This window comes from Phalacrocorax aristotelis, chromosome 3 (assembly GCF_949628215.1).
Source record: "Phalacrocorax aristotelis chromosome 3, bGulAri2.1, whole genome shotgun sequence".
NCBI classification, from domain to species: Eukaryota; Metazoa; Chordata; class Aves; order Suliformes; family Phalacrocoracidae; genus Phalacrocorax; species Phalacrocorax aristotelis.
The window spans coordinates 119,691,770-119,719,241 of record NC_134278.1 but is presented as its reverse complement, the minus strand read 5'-3'; the positions used below and the strand labels follow the sequence as shown (position 1 = coordinate 119,719,241).

The 27,472-nt window shown below is 42.9% G+C and overlaps 1 protein-coding gene across 1 annotated transcript in view; it reads right to left on the bottom strand.

Annotated features, from left to right (window-relative positions):
* Window positions 1–209: 209 nt before the first annotated feature.
* LOC142055414 (protein ELYS-like) overlaps window positions 210–27,472 on the bottom strand; it is a 41,395-nt gene continuing 14,132 nt past the window's right edge. The window contains exons 8-35 of the mRNA XM_075089349.1: window positions 26,238–26,370; window positions 25,969–26,150; window positions 25,433–25,494; window positions 24,356–24,484; window positions 22,140–22,230; window positions 21,956–22,045; window positions 21,653–21,793; window positions 20,768–20,872; window positions 20,126–20,219; window positions 19,337–19,460; window positions 19,156–19,212; window positions 17,855–18,001; window positions 16,915–17,102; window positions 16,594–16,738; window positions 16,368–16,499; window positions 15,014–15,161; window positions 14,774–14,924; window positions 14,106–14,213; window positions 13,417–13,612; window positions 11,899–12,096; window positions 10,157–10,592; window positions 8,510–8,612; window positions 7,501–7,607; window positions 6,696–6,880; window positions 3,742–5,581; window positions 2,831–2,964; window positions 2,259–2,365; window positions 210–1,611 (exon numbers count right to left, since the gene is read on the bottom strand). Of these exons, the coding sequence (XP_074945450.1) occupies window positions 1,419–1,611; window positions 2,259–2,365; window positions 2,831–2,964; window positions 3,742–5,581; window positions 6,696–6,880; window positions 7,501–7,607; window positions 8,510–8,612; window positions 10,157–10,592; window positions 11,899–12,096; window positions 13,417–13,612; window positions 14,106–14,213; window positions 14,774–14,924; window positions 15,014–15,161; window positions 16,368–16,499; window positions 16,594–16,738; window positions 16,915–17,102; window positions 17,855–18,001; window positions 19,156–19,212; window positions 19,337–19,460; window positions 20,126–20,219; window positions 20,768–20,872; window positions 21,653–21,793; window positions 21,956–22,045; window positions 22,140–22,230; window positions 24,356–24,484; window positions 25,433–25,494; window positions 25,969–26,150; window positions 26,238–26,370 (5,726 nt within the window). The 3' untranslated portion in view covers window positions 210–1,418. The remainder of the gene's footprint in view (window positions 1,612–2,258; window positions 2,366–2,830; window positions 2,965–3,741; window positions 5,582–6,695; window positions 6,881–7,500; window positions 7,608–8,509; window positions 8,613–10,156; window positions 10,593–11,898; window positions 12,097–13,416; window positions 13,613–14,105; window positions 14,214–14,773; window positions 14,925–15,013; window positions 15,162–16,367; window positions 16,500–16,593; window positions 16,739–16,914; window positions 17,103–17,854; window positions 18,002–19,155; window positions 19,213–19,336; window positions 19,461–20,125; window positions 20,220–20,767; window positions 20,873–21,652; window positions 21,794–21,955; window positions 22,046–22,139; window positions 22,231–24,355; window positions 24,485–25,432; window positions 25,495–25,968; window positions 26,151–26,237; window positions 26,371–27,472) is intronic.

Sequence of the window (27,472 nt, the reverse complement as noted above, 5' to 3'; positions counted from 1 at the left end):
TTTTTAAGCTTTCATTCAGCCATCAGCACTCCCAAGGAGAAAACTATCCAAGTGCATGCAACTGCTTCTCTAGAATGACCTGTTCTGAGACAGAAAAACCATGGCCCCAGAAGAAACTTCTTCTACAAGCTTAATCCGTAGTTTATACATTCATCCATTAAGTACAGGATATTAGTTAAGCAATAAATTATTTCTTAGAGTAACTCTAGTAGTTTTTACTAATTGAAAAGTTTAATGTCAGGTTCCACCATTCTGTAGTCTGCAAAGTTGCATCCATATATAAATTAACATACATAAAAATAATCCATTGTCTAAAAGACTGCACATCAAAATAGTACTTCCGTGTCTGCTTTTAAAAGAATAGGGTTTTTAAAATTTATTTTTACAAATGGAAGCTTTATAGGGACATTTACTCCAGAATCCAAGATTATTCATGAAACAATTATCCAAAAATATGGTTTGTGACTAAGAATTCTGTACATTTTGTACCTTTTCCAGACTGTTGTGTTAGCTTTACCTCAGGTTTTCAGCGCTGTGACATGCAGCCTTCAAATATTGCAAGATACGTTGACAGAAAATAACTATTTCCATTACAGTAGCATTCCTATTAACCTTATGAAAATAATTGTGGCTCAAATGTCAAAGCATGTGGGCAGTATCCCTTTAAATTTGATATGCTATTGTAACCATCACGCCCTCTGCCCAGTTAATTTTTTGCTGACAACAAATGGTAAAAAGCAGTGAAACATCTGAGGTGTGACGTAGTTTTACGAACTAAAGAGCAGCTTTGCCAAAGTTTAAGACAAACAGATACAAAAAAAATATTGCACAACTTAAAATACAACTGTTTACATTCTGACTTCGATACAGTACAACGTAACCGTGAATGGAAGGAGTTACCAGTTTGTAGTGTGAGGCCGATTATTTGAGCCAGACGGTCAAACACCATTTATAGAATTCCAACTAGTACGTTTCAAGTGTTTACTTGTTACAGGAGTTCTAAGCAAACTTTTAAAAAGCTTGAGAAGCTTTTGGCCTCACTTTTCAGGGTCAGCAACTCTTGCAAACCAACAGTAACATTTCTGAGCGATACAGGCCATTCAAGCCACTATTCCCTCAAAAAGCTATCAGACAGTGAGCGTATTGTGAAGTATACATTTTTATTCAACATTCCTAAAATAAGCTGTATTTACAGATCATATAAATGTATGAAGTCTTAATATAAAATAGAAAACTGCATTTGGCTGAAGGAATTCCACTCCGTATGGAGTTACCTATTGAAGACCATTTGTTTATGAAATTTTACAATAATTTATATAAATTATCTCTTCCAAATTAGATGAGTTTTTCTTTTTACTAATGGACACAATTCTGATGACTTTACAAAGAGTGGTGTACGTTAGAAACCTAAAAAACTGTTACAGCATCTTCCGGCGCACAACTGGCTTTGGGAAATTTGACAGTCTTTTTTTGGTCTTTCGTACAGTCCTCTCCGCCGCCTCTGCGGTTTCTTTCTGTTTGCTTTTTGTTCCATCCACTGGACTTCCTAAAGGAGAGATGACTTTTATTTCCACTGGTGGAGGTGACCAAGAACCTTCCAGTCGTGGGGTTCTGAAAAGAAACAGAAGTATCAAATTCATTTTTTTATGACTGGCGGTATTTAGTAGAGGGGGGAATAAACCCGTGGAACTACAAAGTCAACGCCAAAGAATCATCTGTCGGTTTCTTTGCAAACAGGACCAAGGCAGAAAAGGTACCTAAGTAAGCTTCCTTTCGCATTCATTCCTCACCAGACCTTCCCAAGCATTCTCAGTCACATTCATATGAGCTTTTAGAGCCCTGCCACCTCAGCTTTTGAGAGGCAAATGCCTCAAAGAGTTTCCCAGAAGGAACCAGAAAACATGTCCGGAAACAAAAGGTTCTCTTTACTCATTTTCTGACCCCCTCCTACCTTGTATGGGGAACTAAAGACCACAAGAGCGCGGTTTCACGTGACAGAATAAGACAATATAAGAGCACGCCGTTGTTGCAAAAAGTAGTATCCACTTGCCCTTTTCCACCCCCTCCCTCTTCTGCTTCCGTTAGAAAACTAAACCATTAAGCGGGGGAAAAGGTGCCTTAGGCCAGCGAGCTGGAAAGGCTTGTAAAGTCAGAGCGGAATTGCACAGCCGAGTGAGGAAGAGGAAGTCAGGTGGCTAACAGCTGAATCAGCACCGCAATAAAGGAACGCGAGGAAGCGGTCAAATAGAATTTCATACTTGCTGGCTTTCTTCATTTTTGATTTTGCAGTTCTACCTCTCTTCAGTTTTTGCTTTCCCACAGGCTCTATGGATTTGGTATCCTCTTCCTCTTTAGTTGGAAGCTCCTGGGTTAAGGAAACAAAAACGTTGCTCATGCACAAGTTCTTACACTTCTACAGAATACAAATGAACGTTTCTTTTAGGAAGTCCTGACAAAGTTACTTCCAAAAGCATTACAAGTTCTCTCCGCAAAAACAAACCTTCCGTCTCAAATTATTGCACCATCCTAAAAGTTCAGATTCGGAAATTAGCAGATAACACACCAAGTAAGTTTAAAGCAAGCCACTGTGCCTTCTGTAAAAGGCAAAGCAATGCTTAGTCATTCTTGACTTAGATTCAGAACTGATTTTTGCAGCTAGTTTTCAGGAAGGAAAGAACAAATTGTTGACTTGATGAATTTAAAGCTCTTAAGATCTAAAGCTTTTTAGATACGCTTTCAAAGAAAACGGCAAGGCATTGCAAAGTATGACTTGAAGAAGCAGCACAGAGCAAAAAATCAAGGACATGAGACAACTAGAGCTTTTACTTACAGCTTCTTTCACACTTTGGGAAGTGGCAGACACATTTTTTCTCCTTGACCTCAAAAGAGGGGGTGAAAAGACAAATTCAGAAGACAAGTCCGGGTCTAAATCCTTCAACTGCACAGGATGGTCTGCTTTTCCAGCTAAAATGACAATGTATCGTTAACATGCACATACGTTACACAGAAAGGACAGTGACATTAAATTATAGCTGATAATCAAGAGCACAATATCTTCCTGAAAGAAAAGGTCCAGTCAGGTTTATAAAAACACTCCATGTGGAGATACTTTTCCCCTAATAACTGCCTCTTGGAATCCCTTCTTCTACAGGAGGTTGTGCAAGAAAAATGAGCCAGTGCAGTGATTTCACCTGCACTTACATAATCAAAGATATTATGCTCAAGAGGCATCAACTGTCCTTACACAACTCAAAAACAATCACAGTCTAATAAAAGTAAAGCTATGTGCAGAAACTTCACTAAGTATATGCTCACAAAAGAACAATCACATAATTAAAGAGCTGTAGCGTTTGTTGTGCGATGCAGCTCCTTTCAAGTTAAAAACTGAACAGAATTTGGAAGCAGGTCTCCTTTACTTCTCCTGTAGTGGGGGAAAGGGATGGCTATCAGGTATTAACAGATACCCTCCAGTTTTTGAAACTGACAGAAATTAATCTCATGCAAAGAATTCAGATTAAATTTCATTTCACTCTACTTAGACCAGCCTCCTCCTCTGTTTCCACCACAACTAGTCAGCCAGTCACGTAGAGTTCAGAGAAAAGATGAATTTCCTCTTTCCACATTTTTAAATTTTGCATGCTTACATTCTTCACAATACTTAAAGCCATCCTTGCAGTCTGTTTTGTGTAGTTTACAAGAAAGCCATATGCCCTATTTTGTGCACGCCCACAAGGCACCTACCTTTAAATTTCTGCGTCAGCTTTGTCAGAGGAGGAGAGAAAACGAAGGACTCCTGTTCCTCAAGAGAGGGCTTCTGGTGCGTGGCAGTTTTGCGGGATGTGGTTCTTGTAACACGGTCTGTCCAAGTTCTTGATCTTTCATCGTGTCCTGATGGGTTTATGTCTTCAAGCAGCAGAGGCGTGCCATCAGGTCCTGGGGGAAAGGCCTCCTCCCCTGTGCTCTGCTCCAGTATCAATTGTCTCTTCCTGCCCCGACGCCCCGTCCTCGCTGTACTCCTGGGTGTGGCCGATCCCTCGTTGGGCTGTGCAGGCGTTTGCTCATGAGTATCCATTTTTCCTGGTTTAGCCTGTGGAACTCTTCTTGTTCTTCTCTTAGGAGTATCAAGGACTTCCCCTTTCCCACCCGCGTGTACGTCTTCCTGAGCAGAGGTAGATTCTGTGTTTGCCAAGAGACTTTGTGTCCCCCTCCTAGCACTTCTTCTAGGAGTGAGAGCAAGTTTGAATTCTGTTTGAGGAAGCAATGATTTAGACAGATCAAGGTCAGAAGTTTCAGAAACTTCTGACAAACTTATCTTTCTTCTTCTGCCTCTTGTAGTTGGCACGGGTAAAAGGAGTTGGTCATGAGGCTGCACCTCCTGATCCTTGACAGTATTCTCAGTAAGCTGTAAATTAACACTTTTCAGTTTTCTTGCACTTCTGCTGGGGCTGACTGCTGTTTTTATCCTATGATGAGTGTCAGCCTGGCCAGTTTCTTCATCTCCTGCTGAGCTTTTTCCTCCTCTAGTCCTTCTGGAAGTAGCAGAACCAGTAACGCTACCTTCAGCAGGAGAAGTTCCCTCAGTAGCCTCTTCCAAGAGTTCAGATGCAGCTTCCTTTGCTCTCCTTAATCCTCTTCTTGGAGGAACGGCTACGGACTGCGCGCTGACGGACAATCTTTGCCCATCGGATTGGCTACTTTCTACTTTTACTAAATTAGCCACTTTAGGCTTCCTCCCTCTCCTGGGAGTAGCAGGGGTCACAGGCAGTTGCCCCTCTTGAGCATTTCCTTCTCTCTGAAGACTAGAAGTCTCAGGTGCTTCCTTTGTTCGCCTGGTACTTCTCCGAGGAGACAGTCCAAACAAAACTGGTTTGTCTGTCTTCCGTAGCTGCTGATCGCCCGCCAATGGAATACTTAGACTTCTACTCAGTTGACCCCTTGCGCGCGTTCGAGGAGTGGTGACATACTCTGCTTGATGTATGCCGGGTTCCTCTTCCACTCCTTCTGGCACAGTTGTTAAGGGGGCTTTTGCCTTCTGGAATCGAGTTACCTTTTTACCTATGGTTTCATGAATTGATTGTTCTACAACCTCAGATGTAAACTCTTTACTTCTTGTGTCTTTGATTACATCCAGTAAGTTCTCAGCAATAGCTACCTTAATGGGTTCAGGCACATACGGGAGTGACTCGGCAATGTTTTGAGACTCCTGGTCACTAGTTACAGTGGACACTGAGTTTGTAGCGTGTTCTTCCTTTTCAATATTTCCTAAATCGTCCACAGGTTTTTCCTCTGCTGTCGTGCCAGCCGGTTTAGAGGCATCTACTAAGGAAGGGTCTCCTATCTCCGCTTCACCTTCTTCTCCTTCCAAGACTAAAGTAAAGTTACTCTGAGATATGAAAAGCTCTCCATCTCCCTCAGCTGCATCACATTCGCTCTCTCTACTGTCAGGCAAATCACACGCAAAACGTCGCTCTATAGTATCGTAGCTGTATCGAAGATTGCCTGACGGATGTAGTTCACTAAAGGGTGATGTTTCAGGTGCTTCCTCGGAGCTTTGTGCCTTAACCGCACCATCTTCAATAACCTAAAGTTAAAAAATGTCTGTTAATGCACTATTAATTACCAAACAGACTAGCCTGAAACTGAGCTCCATGGTGAAATGTTGCTCCTCCTTTCAGATCACCGCTGAATGTAAACTTAGAAACATACAGCATACTCCCTTCTACAGATAAAAGCTTATGCGCGTAAGGGACAGAGAACAGAGCATTCCGTGTATGCAATCACATGCTCCGTCTGTGAGGTTTCTGGTCATGGCTAACGACTGGCCACCACCCGCGAACACACTGAGCATTTCACAATGCAAGCTGTATACACACCTGGCTGTAATCGTCTCACTGCAGTGCTGACTACAAACCCACACAGGGTGCCTGACTCGGCATCTAAGAGCATCTAACAGGGCAAAACACAGTTATGCCCCCAAAGCTTAAAGTTTCAGCCATGACAGTTGTGACCGCAACACTTGGTCGCACTGGCCAGGCGTCACATCCGACAACTCAACGCTGCGCCTTAAGCAATCGCTTGGATTGCAGGAGACAACACGTGCATTCTAAATACCTCCATCCCAGGTTTTGTAGTTCCCTGTACTGAGCAATTCTTCTTCCCTGCTGGATCCACGTGACAGTCTCAGGCTTTTTTGTTGAGAACAAAAGTAGTATCTGTTACTTATTTCAAGTGACCCGGGTGGCCAAGACAATTTATTCCCTGTGTAAAGACCTTTGCCCAACCCTCTAAGTTGTAGCGCTAGCCAACGACGGCAGAAGGAAGAAGCCACTCAACAGGAGCCTCCATGCAATCTGCTTATTTGCTTGCCTCCTGCCTTGCCAGAAGTCGCTAACGCATCCCATCGTAGCAACGGGCCGTGCTTCAAAACTAAATTCAAGAGATACTAGTCTGCATAAACTCTCCTTTTGTGCTTACAAATCTGCAAACAAGAAAGCAGTGGTACTTTGTCCTAAACTCAGTGAAGGCAGGCGAGCCAAAAACACATGTTCACATGTAAATCAGTAAGGACCAGGTGTATCAGAAGCAGAAACACTTGAGACATTTCTGTGTGCCTTCTGACTGTCGGTACGGCAGGACCGTCCTCAATCTGCAACGTGTCTCCTATTTTGTAGAAAATGGGAAAATAGTTTACTTACATTAAAGTCGTCAGTTTTAGGAAGATTGTTGGAAACAGTTCTTTCTTCCTGTGGAAAAGCAACATTTTCTTCAGCTTCAGCTGCTTCTAGGTTATGTTCTTTAGGTAAATCCACACACTTCCCCTCCAGGTGATTTCCTGAAGGAGTACTGACCACATCCTCACTCTCAAGGATGCTTATCACACCTGGAAGAGATTTATATCGTTTTAACCTAACTGCTATAAAGAGGACACAGGTAGTAAGAGAGGGAGCAGGGGCCAACAATACAGCTCTCCATCCTGCCACGCCTATTGGGCTTTCTCCAAAACTAGAAGCCAGAACTACCTATCTGGTAGTGGAGGCAGCCCCACAATAAATTTACAACAGGAAGGGGAAAATCAGCTGGCAAGTCCATGGAGAGAAACAACAGCAGAGCAAAGGGCGGCTGGAAGGGCACACTGATAGCTAGTTATTCTTCACAGCCTGAACACCAAGCATGCATCCTCTTTTAAGGTAGTAACTCAAGCAGCAGATCCCATAGCTCACAAATTACTAGTGGTGCACAACATTAAAACAAACACTGATGTCTCCTTCTAATATTGGAAAATCTACCAGTTTTCTCAATAGCTTTATCAAGAGGAGGAACATTCACTATGCATTGCTCTACAGGGACTTTCTTTGAGTTTAATTACAGTTAGCAGAAACACGCTAGTACTACTTCCATCTGAGAGACCTGTAGCGGTACGGCAAACTACACATTGTACTTCAGGACTTTAATTACTCGGCTGCCTCAGCTCACGTAACATCTCCAACATACTGTACATACGTTGGCTGTCTGCCTCCGGGGACTCAGAACGCTGCGGATTTGTTACAGCTGGTGTGGCTGCTTCTTCTGGTGCAGAGGACATTTTCCACTCCTGGCCGTTTGTTTCACTTCATGGATAGAAAGAGAGAAATTCGTCATCATTGAAGAGCTTCACAGATCACTTTCTCACTGTAAAGTCTTCAAGTTCCAAAACAGAAACAACGAAGAAAAGTCAGGAATTCCTTTACCAACCTAGCTACAGTAATTTTTATGCAATGAATTCAGTACTTGCCATTCTTCCCAGCTGTCTAACGCTAGATAATAACCTAACAACAGAGTCGTATTAAAGAATGATGTGTCATTTGGCTTCTGTAGGAAGAGTGCAACTGCTATATTGGAGGTTTAGGACAAACCAAACAGAAGTTTGTACCAGTTTGTATCAGCTGCCCCTGGAAATTAAGGGTTATGTTCTCTCTTTAGCACTCAGCATTTGCAGCTTCTAAAGTATCTGGTGAGAAAACTGCTTCCCTTCCCAGAAACAAATAGATGCTAGTCGAGCACACACAGCACATATAGAAAGTAAGTGGACAAAATGCTGCCAGGAAGTATCCAAACCCCCAGATGAACCCGCTAACGTTAGGGGAATCTCAGGTGTGATGTTTAGCTACACCATTTTCAGACAAAAGCAGGGCCTATGTTCACAGTATCTGTCCTGAGGAATAACCCTCAAACTGTAAAAAGGTTTATATAGCCTGTTCAATGAAGAAATCTTTATCACCATGCTTTATCACCATGCTCTGGGGTCTGCAATGATTTGAGGAAAAAACAGGCTCAAACTGGCAGCGGGTCCATCCGACTTATAGTCAAGCCAAATTAGTTCTGTTCGCAGACAGAAATGAACAGAAAAGCTGTTCTATGGAAGAACACAGGAAAGAACCAAGACCAGGTCAAAATCAGAGTTTTCAAACACAGGAAAGCCAGCACTTGCATGTCGTGTGAGCCCAGAGATGTACCTGTGCTATAAGCTTACCTTTCACTTGCAGTCCCAAAAGTAGCAGCCTCAGCAGCTTCGAATGCCGAGTGACCATCCTCAGGAAGGGGAAGGCAGTCAGCATTTGAGTCTTCCACAAAGCCTACAAAAACAGACAGAGGGAACACTTCCCTGTTGCACTCGGCTTCATTTCTTTTAAAATGCTCACATGACTTTGAAGCGAGCCTTTACGCATTTCATCTAGGACAGTCACCTAACTAAAGAACGCTACCAAGGCTTCAAACGCACAGGAGGTCTGAAGTCTTCTTCCCAACAAAACAAGAAGTGTGATGTGTCATTTCAGTCAAGAAGACAGTGACCACTGATACTCCGTCCACAAACTAAACTTGATATGTTACTCTCCCAATACTTCAGAAAACACCCCTCCTTCCTACAACTGGGAAGTAGGTTTTCTTATTTCTCTTTGGACATTCATCTCATTCCAGCAACACTTCCTTCCTTTCTTGACTCCATTTCCCCTTTTGTACAAGAATGCATCTAAGGTCTTGTCTTGTTCTTTTCTCTAGTGACTGACCGGTGCTGTTGAAACCCAACTACTTGCTAACCTGTTTTTATCTCAACAGGTTCGAGTTTAGAAACATCCTCCTTTTCTTCTTTGTTTCTAGTGCCTACCTTCCTCCAGAGCCAGCGACTACCTTTGCACACAGTGTGCGGGGCTGGGATAATACTGCGAGCTGAGGCCAAACAAGAGCTATACAGACGGCCCTCTAATCCTTCCAGAGTACTGAAATTGTACACAGCTCTCTGTGCCACCAATGACAAAGTTTCTTCAAAAAGTTATTCTTTAATGATTAGTCCCTTATGATTATTTTTCACGAAAAGCACCTTTGATTTCTTGTCCAAATACAGGACGTCTGAAATAGGGCAGGCAGATGTTCTGGCCCGTCTTACTGGAAACGCTCAGAACTGGAGAATCCCTTTACCATTGTACATGGAGTCTGTATCTGGGCACTTCTGTTACTTAAAAAGAAAAGGAGCTGCGGAACTCCAGCAGCAACAATCATTCTCTCCAGGATCCTCCAGAATCACCTCAGACTTAGGCCTAAATCAGGCTGCATATGATGCACTCATACTGCAGTTTACACTCAATGCTACAAACTGCCTCTTCTAATCTGCCAGTAGACCTGCTCATATGAGCACACCCTCAGCAGCCGGACTGGCTTGAGTGAGCTGAATTGAGCTGAATTCCCAAAGACCAACTGAAATGGGTTTGCAAAAGGCTGCATTTGAGGTAGAAGATGAGCAAGCATAGGTGTCATGAGAAGCAGATACACAAGCAGACCCACTTCCAGAAGAGAACATGTGGTCTACAGCAGTACGCCTAAAACATAACCAGAAGCCTAAGGTTTCAGCTCGTCTCCCTCCCAAAAATTCCCACTAATCACTGCTGCCTCTCAGCTGCAGTTACACACCAGAAACGCCAGCCAAAAGCAGGATATGTTCATAATGTCCATGATACCTAAAAAAGGACTCAAACACACCGTGGCAATTTTAAAAGCCTAGGACAAGGACATGCCCGGGACACTTGTGAACGCTCATCATTAACTGTTGCCCTCATCAGTAATTTAAGCTTTTGACGACACTTGAAAAATTCAGAAACTCAGGGTATCATAGGACGAAACACACCAGCTTCTTCTCTCAGGTCTGGTGAATCTGGTTGCTCCATCTGGAAAGGTTTCTCTTCAACCATTTCACTGTCTTCTTCCTTCCCCAGCTCTTGAAAATCGGCAGTTTCTTCAGTGGAAGAGTTAGCTGGTTTAGCAGCTATGAAGATGACATCGTCTTCAAAATCGCCAGGTGACTTTGCATCGTGATACTCCAAGGTTGTTTGGTCTGACCTGGCAGAGACGTTACTATTTTCTTTGCTGGCGTCCATCATCTCCAAACCATCTCCAGGTATGCTTTCTGAAGACTCTTCCATTTCAGCACCATCATCCTCAGGATTGCTCAGAGTAAACAGAGTTGCTTGAGCTCTACTTTCAGACCAAGCATCCTCCGTCACTCCATGATGATGCTCGCATGAAGCTCCAGATAGTGCTTTGTCATCTTCTGTTGCCTTTTCCTTTTTAAGAAGAAAAAATATCATGATCAGTAACATGCATTTGCTTTCTGTGGAAGCAAGGAAAAAAGAAAAAGCAAACATATACCGATGTCTGTCAATGTTACAAGTATCAGCTCAAGCAAGGCGCTACAGAATTAATTCTCATTCTAGCACCCTCTTCGCTTTTAAAGACAAGTGCAAAAATTAATCACGCTTTTGACCGCTTGTTGAGGTTCCACGACCTTGGAGAATTAAGATGAAGTGGGTCTTGTAAGGGCTTGCTTATCCTGTCACCTCAAGGCTGTTCACTTACAGGGTTCACTACTGTGTTTTCAACAAGAGGGAGCTTTGCATACCTAAAATGATAACTCAAGGCTTCTCTTCTTTTATGCTTGCCTCTTCAACTTGTGTGCACTACACTACCAAAACACTGTAGTGTTCACTATGCCTGTAGCACGGAACAAGTACATTACTCCGGCCACACCGCGCGATTCGTAACACCTTCAAAGAGGAGAGAGCGCCGCTTGTTACGGTTGAGTCGCTCTTTGTAACAGGCAATAAATGTGTAATAAAAACAGAGTCTGAGAATTTGCTAGAACGTGTACGGCAAGCTCATACACGTAGAGAGTAGCACGTGCCCCTGTTCTGCCCCTGATTTTGGTACGTCACTTGGGCAACTGCATGAGGAGCTGAATCAGGGAATCCAACTGACAGAGCAAGAGGAGGAGTAGAAGGGGGCAACTTTCAGATGGACCAACTTCATTTGACAGCTCTACGAGTGCGAGCCCTGGTGCAAGGCAAGAAAGAAAACGGAGAACTTTAGGGATGGAGAACAGACACCAGTACAGTTCTCTTCAGCAGGAGTCTATTCTTGCCACAATTTAAGCAAACACGGCCTTGCGAGAAGAGAGACTGAAATAAATGCAGCTCAGGGCTTCTGTTGCTTTCAGAGGTGTTTCATTCACAAAGCTTAGCAAACCCAGACAAGTGGCTCAGTCTATATTCCTTACCTTCCTGCCATAGCACCACCTGAAAGGTGCAGTGGGAAGATGACCTAGCAATCTGGAACAATCCCAGCTCCTAACAACACCTGAGTGAAAACCGCCAAGGGCACCGGCGTTTATGATGAGGATGTTCCTGCAGGCACGTGATGCTACAGAAGGTCTAACAGAACCTTTTTTGGACCAAATTCAGGTCTGCCGTCCTGATCTGCAGTTCCAAGTCTCAACAGGACAGAAGGAGTTTTGGCAAATGTGAAAAAAATCTAAATCAAATCACAGCCTATAAAGCCTTTCACTCCCAAAATCAGTAACTAAGCCCAGCTTACCCCAACAGTCCATTTTGCAGTCAGGTTCTCTTCCCTGAAAGATATTCTTGGTTCCTGTGCTCGTAGCGGAGGAGTAACTGATCGCCCTGGAGATGCAGAGGGAGTTGCTAGGGGTGTGGTGCGAAGGCTGGATCTGAGAATGGACTGAGGAGTAAACCCAGCAAACCCAGAAGCAGATGTGGCCAAAAGTTTAGCTCTCTATCAAAAGAAACAAAGATATTTAATGTGAAGCCAGCTAAATCCTCAAAAAGAAGAATTCACTTGTTAAAAGTATTAGTTTAAATTACAAACTGAGTTTGTAGCAGCAGGGAGGACAAAGTTTAGCCTCCGCGCTGCTCTTTTTCCAAAGGTACGAAAATCTTCATGATGAAAACCCATGGTTTTTAGGTTTCTTCTGGCTTTGGTTTAGGTTGTTTTTTTTGTTTTGGGTTTTTTGGGTGGCTTTTTTTTAAAAATGCCAACACAAAATGTCATTTTTCAAACTAATTTCCTGAGAAAACAAGGATACGGCATCTTGTCGTCTGCAACCTTATCTCCCATCCCAGCACCTTTTGCAATTTCTACACTGTTCTTCTACAAGGCATACAACCTCAAAGGTTACCCCGGATAGGGTCACTGGAAACACTGCCATGCAAAATGGCCTGCAGCAAACCAATAGCGACAGCTTGTTTTATCACTAATCATTCAAGCCGCGCACTAGACTAGATTAAGTGGCGCTGCCGTAAAAATACCTACACACCTTCATCTAGAAGCATTCATGGTCTTCTTACCTCAGCTCAACAAAGATTTTTCCACAATTGAAAGGGTTTAAAAGGAGCATAAGGAAACTACCTGAATGACATGGACAATATTTAATGAGAAGAAAAAGGTTACAGTTCAGAGAGATCACGGCTATGTCGCTCACAGGTAGGCAAAGGCACAAAGATCAGCACCACAAAGATAGGTCGGGTGTTATTTCCTTGCCGGGTGCAGAGTTTGATGCAGTGAATGGAAACACAGTTTCACACAAACCATTAATAACTAAAATCACTGCAAAAAGCCATCACTGAATTGGACAGAGACTGACATCACTCCCTTGTCATTCACCTCACGGCATTAAGAAACTGAAGCATGGGCATTCTTCCTGGTAGGTATCCAAGTCAAACTACACAGAGCTACCCAGCGCTTGCTTGAGTAACGAGATGGTTCAGCTACAGATTGCACCTTCAGGTATCCAAGTATATTGGAAAGTCCAATTTTAACTCGCTTTCTTACACGCAGTAAAAACAAGCGTATTTCACAAAGCTACGGGACAACGTGCATACTGCAATTACGTTAGAACTCAGATTTCCCTCTTCAAGACAGTTCCCAACGTGCTGCTTCCAAAAGGACCGTATACACAATAACCACATGCTTACTGAAAATACTCCACCACTTGAACCCAACAGCGTTTGTGTTAAATACTTTGGCGGTTTCGTTTAAGCAAACTTCACAGGCTTTTGGTTTGGTTGGTTGTTACCGGGTTTTTTAAATACAGACCTTGACCACAAGAGGAGTCCTTAGTAAATTCAGCTCTGATGCCGCTGAACAGTTCTTTTGTGAGATGGAACCGTGCGTATTTGAATTCAATGGGCTGGATGCCATGAATGAAGCCGGAGCTGTGCATGGTGACTGCCAGATACCGCCCTGTGCTGCAGAACAGGAAGGAACAGGACGAACCACCAAATCCAGCAATCTGTTAAGATACACAATTTAGGATATGAATAAAGAAAACAAAAAAATCATGCTGACTTCAAGAAAGCTGGGATGATACAAAACAAAAACATTCAGTGAACAGGAAACACAGGGGAACCCTCGCTGTTGGCGAGATGTACCAGGCCCGTGAAGGAGTTACAGGCATCTTCTTTCTTTTTAATTGTTTCTTTACATTTTGTACTTCACTTCCTAAATCACTGCTTCTGAGGCAAGAGTCATCCAAGTTTAAGTTGCACAAGTGATGTAGTGCTCATGTCAGAAGAAAATGCATCTACATTCCAATGCTGGCACCACTTGAGAGTCTCCACTGAGCCGTATCCCTAAGTTGACCTTTTCTTTAACAGAGACAAGCCTAAATGCAAACCGAACACTTTGCAGCAAGCACAGAAAATACACACACACAGACACATATGCTTATGTATACGTGAGGAGCAACACCTTGCTGAAATATTCGTTCTGTACATCTACTATACCTGGAACATTTTTGCGAGATTTTTGTGACTGGTGTCCCAACAAACGCATCGCGCAACTCTGCCTCAGGGAGAGGATGTGTTATGGCTGGTGGTTCTGTAACTCTAGGACTAGAAGTAAAAGGAAAATGTAACTGACCTTCATTCCCCTGGAGACCAAATATACCAGAATTCACAAGAACTCACCTTTATTTGACCACACCACCTGTCGGAAAACCATCTGACAACTAACAGCCTCTTTCCTGCTCCTGCTAATTCTGCCTGGTTTTAAGTAAAAGAGGCAGAAACGAAGCAGAAACTGGGCAGGAAGTGGGAAAAGATTACGATTTGGTCACACGCCCAAGCCTATCAAGATCCGTCCACCAGCGGCTTGATGGTAATCATAGTTTTAGCTGCAGCTGTCTTACATTGTGTAAACACATTTACCGTGATGTAAAGAGATGTATTTGCAACACAAAGACTGTCATGGCAGAAAAACCCTCTCTCCAAATGTTACGCTAAGACGCATTGATGCCTGAATGGTGCGTTTTGTTTGGCTTTTTTGCACTTCCACCGCTTCAGTCAGGTGCACCTCCCCTCCAAAACACTAACAGAATTCTAACGGATTTTTCTCTCTCTCTTTCTCTCCAAGCACGTAGCTCAAGACTAAACCTCGTTCAAAGGCTGCTTACCTATCGTACTGTGAGCAACTGGGTTTCTGCTCACTTCCTACCCACACGTCGCCAATTTTGGACAACATGTTACTGATGAAAGTTGCTCTTGTCTGCACATTTCCTGCACGAGCTTGTTTCGTTACTGTCGATAATGGCTTTGGTCTTGCAACTGTAAAGCAAGAGGGGACAAAATTAGCAGCCTGTGTAATCCAAGCAATGGTTAGTTGTCCATTCTATTTCCCCTCCCCTAAAAATTACCTGCTCTTAAGACCGATGAAGGCAAATGGTAAGGCTTGGCTCTCTCTACAGCCAGCTTCCTCTGAATTCTAGGAAGGATCTTCCCATATTGGCCTAATATGGAATTTCTGGCAAGCGCTCTCTCTCTCAAGCGAGGATCATGATCATTCTGATGAATGAAAAACCCAAAGCAAAAAGTTCACTGATTACAAGGGATTCATCGCACAGAACTCTCGCTGCTATTGCTAATTAGCGAATACATTTCCTCTACAGATGTAGTAAGACACATCCACTGCACAGAACAGCAGCAAGCTCAACCCATCAGCACACACCAGTTTCACCCAGTATTTTTAGCAGAGCGGAAGGAAGACTAGAATAATAACAGGACCTACGACTTTAAGTAAAACAGTTCTGGCACCCAGCACAGCCGTATTCTGATACACTTGATAGCACCTGCAATTGTTAAATGGCTGACAACATAGCAGGCTTTCCCTTGTTTTTCCTGAAACGCCGCTGACCGAGACAACTGAATACAGAGGGCAGCGGCCCATTACGTTGGACAAAAGGAAGCCGGTATTGGAACGACGAAGAGAAAGCTACCTACACGCACCTTCCGGCTGGATCAAAGTTTTCAAGTGCACGAACTGAAACTTCCAAAACCACCCCATGGCTTTGCTTCGCTGGAAAACTATGCTTCCGGAAAAGCGCAAATATGTCACGGATCCACAACGGAAGTTCACCTAACACAAAATTTGATCTGGCTATTTTGAGATACAGAAGTTGGATACGAATTTCTGTCCTAAAAGTGGTAAAATGAACGTTGTGGAATTGCAGAGCTCACGCTATGACTTGGGGAAATAAACAAGAAACACCCCAAACAACCCACAACACCAATTTTACCCATGGATTGGCATCCAGGCGGCTCTCAGCTAGAGAAATCTAGTTGCGTGCAAGACACAGGAGATGACGTACAACGTACTCGTCATTCCGCAGCAAGGAGCGACACAAACAACTTTCAGTAATCTAAACCATACATGGCATACGTCTCCGAATAACTGACTGGTAAGATTGGCTGACAGGAGAGATTATATATAGAGATATATATATATATTTATTCCTCAGATGCAAACAAACTCTTTTAGTGGAGTCAGCAAGGGTCTGTACCATTTGATTTACAACATCACAGGGTACCTCTGGAGTAGTGAAAGATCTTGGTCAACTTTTACATTCAGCTGTAACGTAAGGTGTAGAAACCCATTCCTAGCATTTCAAAGAACGGTGTGAAAAACAAAGCAGGATTTTTACTGAGTACTACCAAAACCGGTTAGTAACACCTAACAGGAACTCGCACGCTTGACAGCACTTTTGCCCTTACCATAAGATTAGCCTTCATTGACTGGTTCAACTGTAGTGCTGCGATATAGTTGGCACGCTGCAGATGGTGGACTAAAAGAATTTCTTGATTCTGAACACCAGCATTGGTCTGCAAAAACTTCTCCAAACACTTCTGTGAGAAACAGCACATTTCAAAAAATGTATTACGATTCTGCCTCTTCTCTTTCCAAAGAGACGATGAAGATTTGCTTCTGGTCCACACTTACTTGTTCAGTGTCTGTGAAAGGCAGCTTCAGTAATTCTTCCATGAGTCCCATCTCCTGACAGACTTCATACATGTGCTTTAATAGCTCCTCTACGTTCACCTTAGTGGCGTGCTGCTGCAACAGACCCCAAGCCTCCACCATGCACCTGTAATTGTTTTTTTAATTGAGACGTAAAGGAACATGAGTAGTATAACCAGAAAGATGCCCCACAATTATTCTATTGCAAGTTTAAAGGAAATTTAAGGGATCGTGATTTCTATCACTTGTTCTCCACCTTTCACAATATCGGAATGCAAAAGGGTGGGAGAGCTATTTCTTTACCTATTGGACAACAGCACAGTGAGGAAAAGCTGCACTTCACTATTGCTTGAGATTGATGGCTTCATCATCTGCATGTATCTGAGGGCTTGCCTCTGCTCTCCTCGGCACATGAGGGACTGAATAATTCTCACATGTTGCCACGACACAGTTTTGATTGTAGCTGGATGAAAGAGCAGGGCCAGGGAATTCTGTAGAAGTTAGAGATCAGGTTTATTAAGATACATACATACACACATGCACCCAACAACAGTATTCAAAAGTTTCTTAAGTCAGGGTGGAGGTCTGTTAAACAAACCTGGATGATGACTAAACAACGAAATCCTTGCTACAGGACAGGTAGATATAAATTCTTAAGCATTTGCAGAAGAAAATTCAGTTAACCGTACAGAACAAAGTCAGTCCTTTAAAGGGAGTAATGCACCCTCTTCTAGGTTAACCAAATCTCTGTATGCAACCATCACTCCTTATAAACGCAAGTTATTCTCCCAGGCAAACATGTTTGATTAACGTCGTGACAGGCAAAGAACAACCCTCAGCATCAGAAAGGACATGATTTGGGTTGAAAAGTCACTTTTGCAGTCTTCTGTCTCAGACCGCAAAGCTAGGATCGTAGTTTTAATCCTTCAAGTACCCAAACCACTCTTTTTGAGAAAGCGCTCAACTGCTCTGGTGAAAACAACCTAAACGGGCAGCTTCGACAAGTCACATATCGAGCATCAGTAAAGCTGATTTCTTCATTGTCTTAATCAATTTCCTGTCAAAGTAATTACAACTAAATTTCAAATCGTCGTTTTTTGCTGAAGATGCCACAGCAGTATCACAGAAAGCGCTTCTAACGTTTTATCACCTGTTGTTAGCTAGGCACCCGTTTTTGAAAATCACTGTATAAATCACAGCTTTGCACTGCAATGGATGCCTACCCAACCGGTAACGTACGTACTTCATAATCGTTGTGATCCAGAAGCCAAAAGCCTTGAATAAGCTTCACAAGACCCCAGGGGATAGCAAAGGCAGTTGGGAAGGAGTCAATTGAAGTTTCCCTTTTATTCGGAAGGGAATGCATGATATCCAGCAGCAAGTAAATTGTCTGATACCAAGCATCTAATTAAGGCTAATAAATTTGCCAGACCAACAATTTATCACATTACCTTTAGAAAGACAAGGAAATGAGACTATAGAAGCCGTGGGAAGCAGAAAATACTCATGAATTAGTCTTGCCCGTTTATGCCAGCATTACCTGAAGAGAGTCAGGTCCTAACAAGAAAATTGCACTCTGAATAAATAACCAGAAAGGAAGACTCTCTGATTTCTGCAAGGCATTCAAAAAGGTCACCTTTAGATATTTAAATGCTTCCGTTCAGAACTCAGGCTCCCTCTTTGAGCATGGGAATGCCCAACGCTTAATTATTAAAGCAAACAAATTCTACACTTGGTTTTTTCCCTCATTTCCAGCGTATATAAACCAATGCAAATTAGGGCGTCCTTACAACACAACTTTGCTCGGAATGATCAAAACTGGATTTAAAGCAGTATGTGGATCACTCCGTGGTAGTGCCATTTCCTCTTTCTGACACCCGTTTTTAGGGACTGTTCTAATAAGACAGCTCCAGGGCACAGCAGTTTTTAAACCCCTTGCTCTCTAGTCTTCCCTCTCGGGTCAGGCAACGAACAACAAAAGCCATTCTGTACATTTCAGCGGCTTAAAAATTAAGGTTCTGCCCAATGACTTGTCTCTCCCTCTCTGTTGGTTATCCTGCATGCCTGCACTCTTCACAGAACAAAAGCAAGCCCTGTTAGCTGGGCTGGAAAATGGATGATTTTGGCAAAAACCAGGTCCCGGTAAACCACTGTTAGAAATCCTTTTGCTCTGAAACGCCACGCTTTAGTGCATCGTTCGAGGAAGCAGCCATTTGCTACAGGCATGGGTGCCTTGAAAAATCAGAAACTGCGTTTAAAGTTTGAGAAGAGCTAAGGGAGATTTCCATCCTTAACATTCTTTAGGAAACCTGTTTCCTCATATCAGAAAAGACCTTGCAACAAAACATTAAAACAAAAATAATCCTAAAAGATCCACAGTACAAAGAAAGGAAACAATGCAACTTGATTCTAAACTAAATGTTTTCACTGGCATTGTGTTTGAAGCATCGTTTAGAAAACGTATTAAACACGTAGGTGGCAACCATTTCAGAGCACCGATGTGCATATCACGAGGGTGTAACAGAAATAACTCGAAAAGGATACAATTGCATGCTTGTAGCTTTCTTCAACGCTTTCGAGCAAATAGAGATCCAGCAGTGCCTGAAATGAAGAGTTAGAAGTTTTTTAGAAACTCCTCTCTTTGATAAATCATTGGCTTTTGGGGAGGGGTGGCCTGGGGGGAGGTGGGGTGGCGGTGGTTCTTTTCAGTGAACGTAACACTCACATGTAAACTAGCAGGTGGATATTTCCCAGTTCCTCCTCCATCTCTCTGCCACAACTTCTCAACTTGGTCTCCTAACTGGGAAACCATTCCATCGATCATCAAGCAGTCAGAATCCCATTTTCCTCTGCAACAAAAGGTAGCAAGGATTTGGACAGAGTAAAACACTAATTCCACCCTCTCAGTGTAACAGATTGCCTCCAGTCAAAAACAAACAAACCAGATGGGTCCGTACACGCACCGTTCCAATTACAGAGGGCTGCCCTTTCAAACATTACATTCTTCAAAACCCCATCACACTCTCCTGCTGACTGCCATGCTACCCTGTAACTTCCCAATGACAAAAAGCAGAAGCAGCACACCAGACGCCGTGTGCTTCTAAGGAACGCACGAGCCCGTATGTAAGTTACCTGAGAAGTAAGCTAAGTAAGGTGAACTTCAAAGTCAATACCTAACACAGTGCAGCTTCCACCTTAACTCATCTTGCAGCGCCTTGTTCGCAGTGCCACAGCCTAAGCTTCTTTAGGTCCTCGGTCAGTTTTCAGCACAAGTGCCAAAGGAAAATCTTGTCTCACCTAATACAAGGCATATCCCCTAGATGCTAGGAAGCTCGTCCAGGAAACAGGGTTCACTTTAGGAAGTGACTTTTATCCAAGAGCCAGCAGAGCGCTTGGTGTGCCAGCTACACGTAACTCTGACCGTCTGCTTAAATTACACAGATGTACAAAAGCCTTTCACTTCCACTTGTGGACGAGTAGCGGAAGCCTCTTTGAATTTCCCTCTAAGTCTTACCTTGATAAACGCTCAAGTTTCTGTCGATGACCAGCGTAGTAGCTCTGAATCAGAGGGTAATTGTAGAAAGGTCTAGACAAATGCATATCCTCATCTACAGGCAATACAGTAAAAGCAAGTTAAAGAAGTAGTATCACATTTTTAAGCTGAAATTTTTGACTAAGACGACAGAAGATCACACAAGCTAAGCATCAAGAAGGACAGGCAAGGCTCTGCCTTTGAAAGAAGCCAATCCTCTTTCTGCCTTTGCTGAAAGACACATAAGGCACAGGACTAGTTATTTCTTTAAAATCCCAAGCATTTCAAGCTCTGGGCGTAAGCAGCTCCTTGAATCGGAGGCTTATCGCTATTGCTAAGAAACCTCCCGGAAAGAAACTGCTTGACGCTTGGACTTGATGATCTTAGAGGTCTTTTCCAACCTGAATGATTCTACGATTCCACGCTTGCATTATTCTACACTATCGAGTTGAAAAAATACCAGTCAAATCTCAACTTCAGCAACAGAACTTCAGCATACGCTGTCACCGAAGCAACACGACTTCTTACTGACAAACATTTACAAAAACATGGCTAAGCACGTGTTCGTAGGAACCACTTACTGGGTCGTCCCCTTGTGACAAATGTAGTACAGTTTAGGCTTACCTAAACCCTCTGGCAGGAGACTCGATCGACAGAACCAGAGGACCACTTGTGCGTACAGAGAGATGAGGCTGGTCACCACCTGCTTATTCGTCAAGTCTGCAAAACCTGAAAAAAGGCATAAGAAGATTTTTGCTATGCAATTCCTTTCATTTTTACAAAACTCCCTTCATCACACTACAGAGAATGGAGAAAAATATCATGGTAGACGTCTTTCCCTTTGCATTTTTCACTCGGTATCACTTCCTTATTTGCAGAAAGAACCCACAATCGCCACCAAAACAAAAAGCAACCCCCACAAAGAAGCAGAGTCACTAAAGGTTAAAGAAAAAAAGGAAAGCCTGAACTATTAAAGCCTCTCATGAAGAAGACACCTCTTCTTCACATAGCAGAGACTTTTACCATCACAAACGGATATTCTCTCTTTCCCTCCATATGCCAAGAGCAATTTGTCATACAAAAAGCTATAGACTGGCAAGCAACTTACTTTACCTGTTATTCATTCATGCTTCCTGTATATTTTTAGTCATGTGCAATACCAGGGTGGCTTGCAATCATAAATTGCTAACTAAGAATCACAGAGAGACATTTCCAGCATTACAACATTCAGCGCCTGTAATTTCAACCCAGTTGCTTACACAGCTTCTTGCTGAATGTAGCCTCCCCTACCCACGTGCACAAACTCCACAACACACTGTTTCCCTGTTCTCCAGGCGTATTGAGTGGCAGTCCCAGCTCCTCCGATTTAGGCCCCTTCTCCCAGCTACCTTTGACTGCCTTCCAATCATCAAACACAACAACTAAAGCTCATGTTTCCACAGTTACAGCCCAAGCATAATTCCGAGCCTTAGGAAAACGTACCCGAGATTTAGAAATACCGTTACAAACCTTTCTCCGTGAGCTCTTGTGCTTCTGTGAGAAAACAGTTTAAGACTGTGCTAAGGTTGCTGAAAAGCAACTGGCAGTGCTGAAGAGACTGTAACGTCTGTGGGTCAATGAAGTTGCAGGAGCCATCAAACAGCGGAACACCTTTTCAAGAAGAAGCATTAAATTGTGAGCCTACAGAGCAATTTCAGAGTTTCAAAGTACACTTCAAGAACCGCGGCCAATATCCTATACCAGCAGACTACTGAATAAGCTCAGCTAGAAAGAATGATTTTACCTTTGCAGAATGACTACACTAGTACTCACATATTTGGTCCAGTTCGTCTTTTGTATAGACCACTTTGTTCCATGTCCACTCAAGAACAAACCGTAAATTAGCAGCAGAACTTGGCTGCTCTTTAAGGAAAAAAAAAAAAGAGAACAAACCAGAAATGAATCAACAGTTTCAAACTAAAAACCACGCAACATAAACACACGTAACAAGTATTACCTTCAGATGTCCAATGCTTAATGCATCCGGTCAGAAGTTCTAAAGAACCTGTCTGGACAGCAGCTGACAAGACCGCTTCTAGCTGCTCCTCCTAAATGCAACAGACAAAATAAAAGGAGAATCCTACCCCCTTTCAACATCCAAACCAGCAACAGGAAATGTCTGCTTCTAACCGTGCACTCATTCAGACATCACAGTCAATTAGTACACGTACAAGGGATTCCACGCTCCTTCTCTTAATTCTAGCCACAGCCTGGACTACTTGTTGGTCTGAGGAACACAGGAAACTTTTCCTCTGACATGTCAGCTTCCTGCAGGCTAATTCTAATCTTTATTCGCATGCCTCTGCATTACAGTCTCAGTTTACTGAGTTCCAATTAACTCTTCCCAGTACCATCCCCTGCTAATACCCATTACGTGTGTCGTGCATGTAAGTTTGCCATCAGGAATGCACGAAGGGGACAGAACAAACAGAACTCTGCAATGTTTGCACGGAAGCAGTGAAGCCAAGGTCAAGCAGCTTCCTAGACTATGAAGATCTGAAACAGCTCCCACACCCAAAACAGTTATGTAACTTATATATCATACATATATATGTTCTAGAATGAGAGAAAAGAAGTGAAACATCTAAATTCTAAGAGGTTTCAATTTTAAGCTCTTCAAGCACTCTATTTTAAGGTAGTGGGAGTCCTTCAGAAGGGCAACACACAGATCTGCACAGACGCGCGCTACTAAGTAGTAGCTTATTGCAGCTGGTGTCTTGATACTTTTTTCAGGTGAAGGGATCCCCCATAAAATTGGTTTTGGTTTGTTTGCTTGCTTGTTCTTTTTAAACACATCCACAGATATCTTTCCCTTCTAGGTAAAATCTTCCCATTCAAAGCCATCTCTACACATTAGGATAGATATGTGAGCTTTCCATCTTTTTCTGAAAACCGGTTTCAGACAATGCAACACACCGACTACTCCTTACGGTGGCAAACAAAAGCCAGACTAGGTTCTAGAGTCTAATTCTGAAATTTGCCCTACTAACATTCAAAAGAAAACCCTGCTAAAATGCCTAACAAGTCTTTGGACGAGGTAGTCACAATTCAGCAAAGGTTATGAAAAAATGTCTTCCTTTCTCAAGTTATTTCCAAACTGGAGTTGACATCAGATCATCCAATTTGACTGTAATAGTCTACATCAGGCTTGCAAAATGAACAGTCTAGGGGCTAGGTCGACTTGCCAAGAAATTCATTTTAGCCACCAGCCTGTGCAGAAGTGCTCTTTGCCCTAACACACGTCCACAAATCTGGTGAAGGATCCAGCAGAGGGGAAGATGAGAGTAGTGGAAACACTACTCTCCCCTTCCGACTAATTGCTCCACTGTCTGATGACTACCTAGCCGGTCATTTAGCTTCGATCCTGCCTGGGTGAAGGTGGCTGGTTCATCCCAAAGGCTCCATCCCTCAGGAAAATCCTTCAGATGAGAGAGAAAGGCTGGTGCACTGCAAAGGGAAAACCTATGAAGGAGGGGAGTGAAGTCACTACGGCGGCACAAAGCAGACAGAAGACACACGGGTGTCTTGAGATAAAGGTGTTTGAGCCGTTGCAGCAGCAAGAGGGCAGCTTAAGAGGAGTAAATTGGGTGACTGTAGCACAAGGCAAAGGCAACAGAGCTGAAGATCTGCTTTGAGAGGCTGCGGAAAAGCCTACTGATGAAGGGAAAATGAGGGGAAGCGGTGACGCAAGCGTCACATAGAGCTGCCAACAGTTAATTGTTTGCTGCAGCCCACTTCCTTGGAAGCAAATGATCACGTACAGTGCAGCAAGTGGATGTTTGCAATAGCTCGCATCCGAGCGAGACACCCCCTTCGTCAGCTCCTGCACTGAACCTAGCGCTCGGAGAAACTGACAGGGATGAAGCTTGTTCTGAGGGAAGAATGCTTTCTGTTGGACATGACCAGCAGCGACTGCGCGCTTCCTTGTCCGTACCTGTGGCACAGAATTAATAGATGGATCCTGAAAGACTGATCTATTAGGGCTGTTCCCTACCAAACGCAGGAGTTTGGATCGAAGAATACTATCGCTTCTGCTAACTAAAGTTAACACCTGCATTTCAACGCAGCCTGCAAATAATATGAAAAGCAGACTTTTTTCACATCTTGTAGCTTCTACAGCCCCGTCAGACAAGAGGGATGTATTTCCCCCTTGACTCCCTGATACGCACTCACCTGACTCAAACTGGATGGCTGGACATCAACTAGTCTCGGAGACAGCAAGCCAGCTACAAGGCACCTATTGTAGCTATCATGGATGGCTTCCCTTATCGAAGGACCGGACTTCTTTAAAAAATTCAAGGTCTGAAACATCAATCAAAAACTTCAGATTAAGACAACGTTATTAATCAGTCCCTAAGGTTCTGGATGACCACCAGGAGAAATAATAGGAACGTTGCCTTCAACTGTCACAAAGCCTGCATCAGTAACACGCTCTAGGTTAGCAATCTGAGTAAGCATTACTATGTAGAGCCTTAAAGACGGCAGCCAAACTAACGGTTCCAGCTTATAAAAACAAAAAAAAAATCCCGCAAAACCAAAACATCAGCCCTTGCAATGCTTAATTACATATTTTGTAGCTCCTCTGCCAATCCACAGGCCTCTCTTCTTCCCTGAACGCTGACACAAAATACATTCCGTTGAAGGTAAAACTAACACACGACTTTAAATCGCACCTCGGAAGACCCTTGCTATGCTTGTTCGTGCAGAACCTGATTTATGTTGGAAATATTTAGTGAGCTGAAACTTAATTCAAAATTATCTGATACAATCTGTGCTGTGGCTCTCAAGGTAGAATTTGGCTGAGTTTGGGAGAAAAACAATTCATTTCTTCCTAGAAACTCTTCCACAATTTTTCCTCTCCTCCATTCTGTCCTCCTGTTGCAAGTTAATCAGGGATCAAAACCCTAACTCAAGACTACGCAGGCAGTTGGGCTCATGGGTAATAAAGAAGTAACCGCTTTCCCCAACTCGCACAATACTTTTGATCTTGCTCCTCCAGCAACGCTCTGTTCCTTGCTAGACATTCAATCCCTGATGCCGCTTCAACAGGAGACAGTGGTAGTTTTACAATCCCAAGAGTGGACCTGAAGCATTGCCATTTGCATAAAACTGGCAGGATACAGTCACAGTTACGCGTGTGGATGGGCAGGAGGAGCGTAAAATGGTCTCTGACTCTGAAAGCAGTGCAATAGAAAACTTAGAAAAGGTACACCTCTTGACTTTCTCAGTAAAGATACAGTAAAAGATCACCTCCTTCTGGAAGCCGGTGCAAGTCACGTGAACAACTCCAGAGTTCAGCAAGCACGTACCATCTGCAGAGACAACAAAGGTTTGACAGCGTTCCATACTCTCTCAGTTATGGTATCGCCAGTTTACGTTGTTTTAATAGCAACGTCTGGAACGATAGAACTGAGTACCCGTTTTCTTCATCAGATCGCTTACAACCTTTTTTAAAAAACATATTTACTCAGTGTAGAAATTTTATCTCCGGTGCTATCAAGGTGCTGTGCTTTGAGCTTCAGTTCAAAGGCGTTTCATTTTATAGCCACCACCGCTTCACAGGCTCCGTTACAAAAGCACCAAACCCCAGCACTCAGCAGACCCTCCGATCTGTTTCACAATAGTTAATAATTTGTCAGAACAACGTAATCAGAGTTGGGCTGGGGGGGTGTTGGGGTTTCTTGCTTTGGCTTGGTTTTCACGGGACAAATAACAAACAAGAGAACCAATAATGGCATTTGACCTCACTTTAAGCTTTTCGCTAATCAATGCAGCAAAACACCTACCGAAATTATAGGTGCTTGGATTAAAAAACTGCTCAGGTGGTGGATAAGAAGGAGGAACTCCTCGACTTAGGCTCCGCTCATGTACCACAATATCCAAAATGAGGTTTGGAGAAGTCATGCTTACTACAGTATCCAGTGACCACAATGCAAAATAGGGGCAATCATGAAGGAATTCTTCTGGCCTGAAAGAAAACAAGTGCATAAGCTAAACGCCAACTTCCAGATGAATTATTTGTAGGGATATTGAAAACAACTTAATCAAAATCTACCTTAGTGAATCTGGCATTTGAGCATGATACCAGCGATTAATGTCAAATACACCCAAATAAGTAGATGGTTTTCCCTGACCATATGTATTCACTTGCCATCCAAAGATTGATACACTGGTGTCAGGAGATATTACTGCAAAAGACAAGACATTGTTTCTTATTGTTAGAAAATACCGTAAACCTCCTGCTTTCAAAACACCACTTTCTAGGTTTGCTTCGTTCTGCCATAGCACTCATGAAACACAACACGTAGTAAGAATGCTAAGATTACTAAGAATAATAAAAAAATTTACGCCACAGAGCAAACATCTCTGTGATAGGTTTCAGTCATACTGACCCTTTCTCTTGTTCAAATGCTATCAGTCCTAAGCCAAATCAAGTACACAATTATTAGCTAATCAAGGGTTCCATACAGTAAGAGTGGATCAAGACATTTAGCTGGATGAATAGTTTAGCAAAAAAAAAACCCCAAAAATAACGCTAGGACCATACATTGCTACTTTTAGAAAGCACACAAATAACTCTCATATACACGTGTATCACTCAGCTGGCAGTATTCATTTCCACATTTGACTCAATTACAAGCATTAAGAATAGCTCCTTTCCAGCATATTCAGAATGAACGGACACAATCAGCAGACAACAGAAATACAAAACCCCCAAAGCCAACAAACAGGTAATTGGAATAAAGATTCTAACATGAAACATCGGCAAGGCTATACTCCGGTTCTCTCAAGAAGTGGGATGCTCTGTCTTCTCTGGGGAGAATGCGTTCTCTAGACATAAGCAAAGTATGTGGTACATCATCTGCCCTCACTGAGCACGGAACAAGAAAACAGTTCGTTTGGCAAAATGTGCCTCTCTTCTCTGTCAAGTTCACCATTACTGCTTAGAGAGCCTCACACATTTGACTATATTTCGTTGAGAACTTCTGTGCCATCTCAGTTGCGTTACACGCTGAAACTGCCTTTGAAGGTATCAACTCTTTTCATATTTCAGAAGCCAGCTTCATTGCTAAACTCAATCCACCTCCAACGGAAGCTCATGTGTGCCTAGAACTTAACTTGAACAGATTCTGAATAAAAGCTAATTAGAAACCAGCAGAAAAATTACAGCTATTTCTCCATGCTTCATACTTCGTAAAATGGAGACAGAAAGGGGCTTTTTTGTTGTTTAGTTTGGGTTTTGGTTGCAGTTGGTGGGGGGTTTTTTGTTTGTTTTTTTTTTTTTTTTCC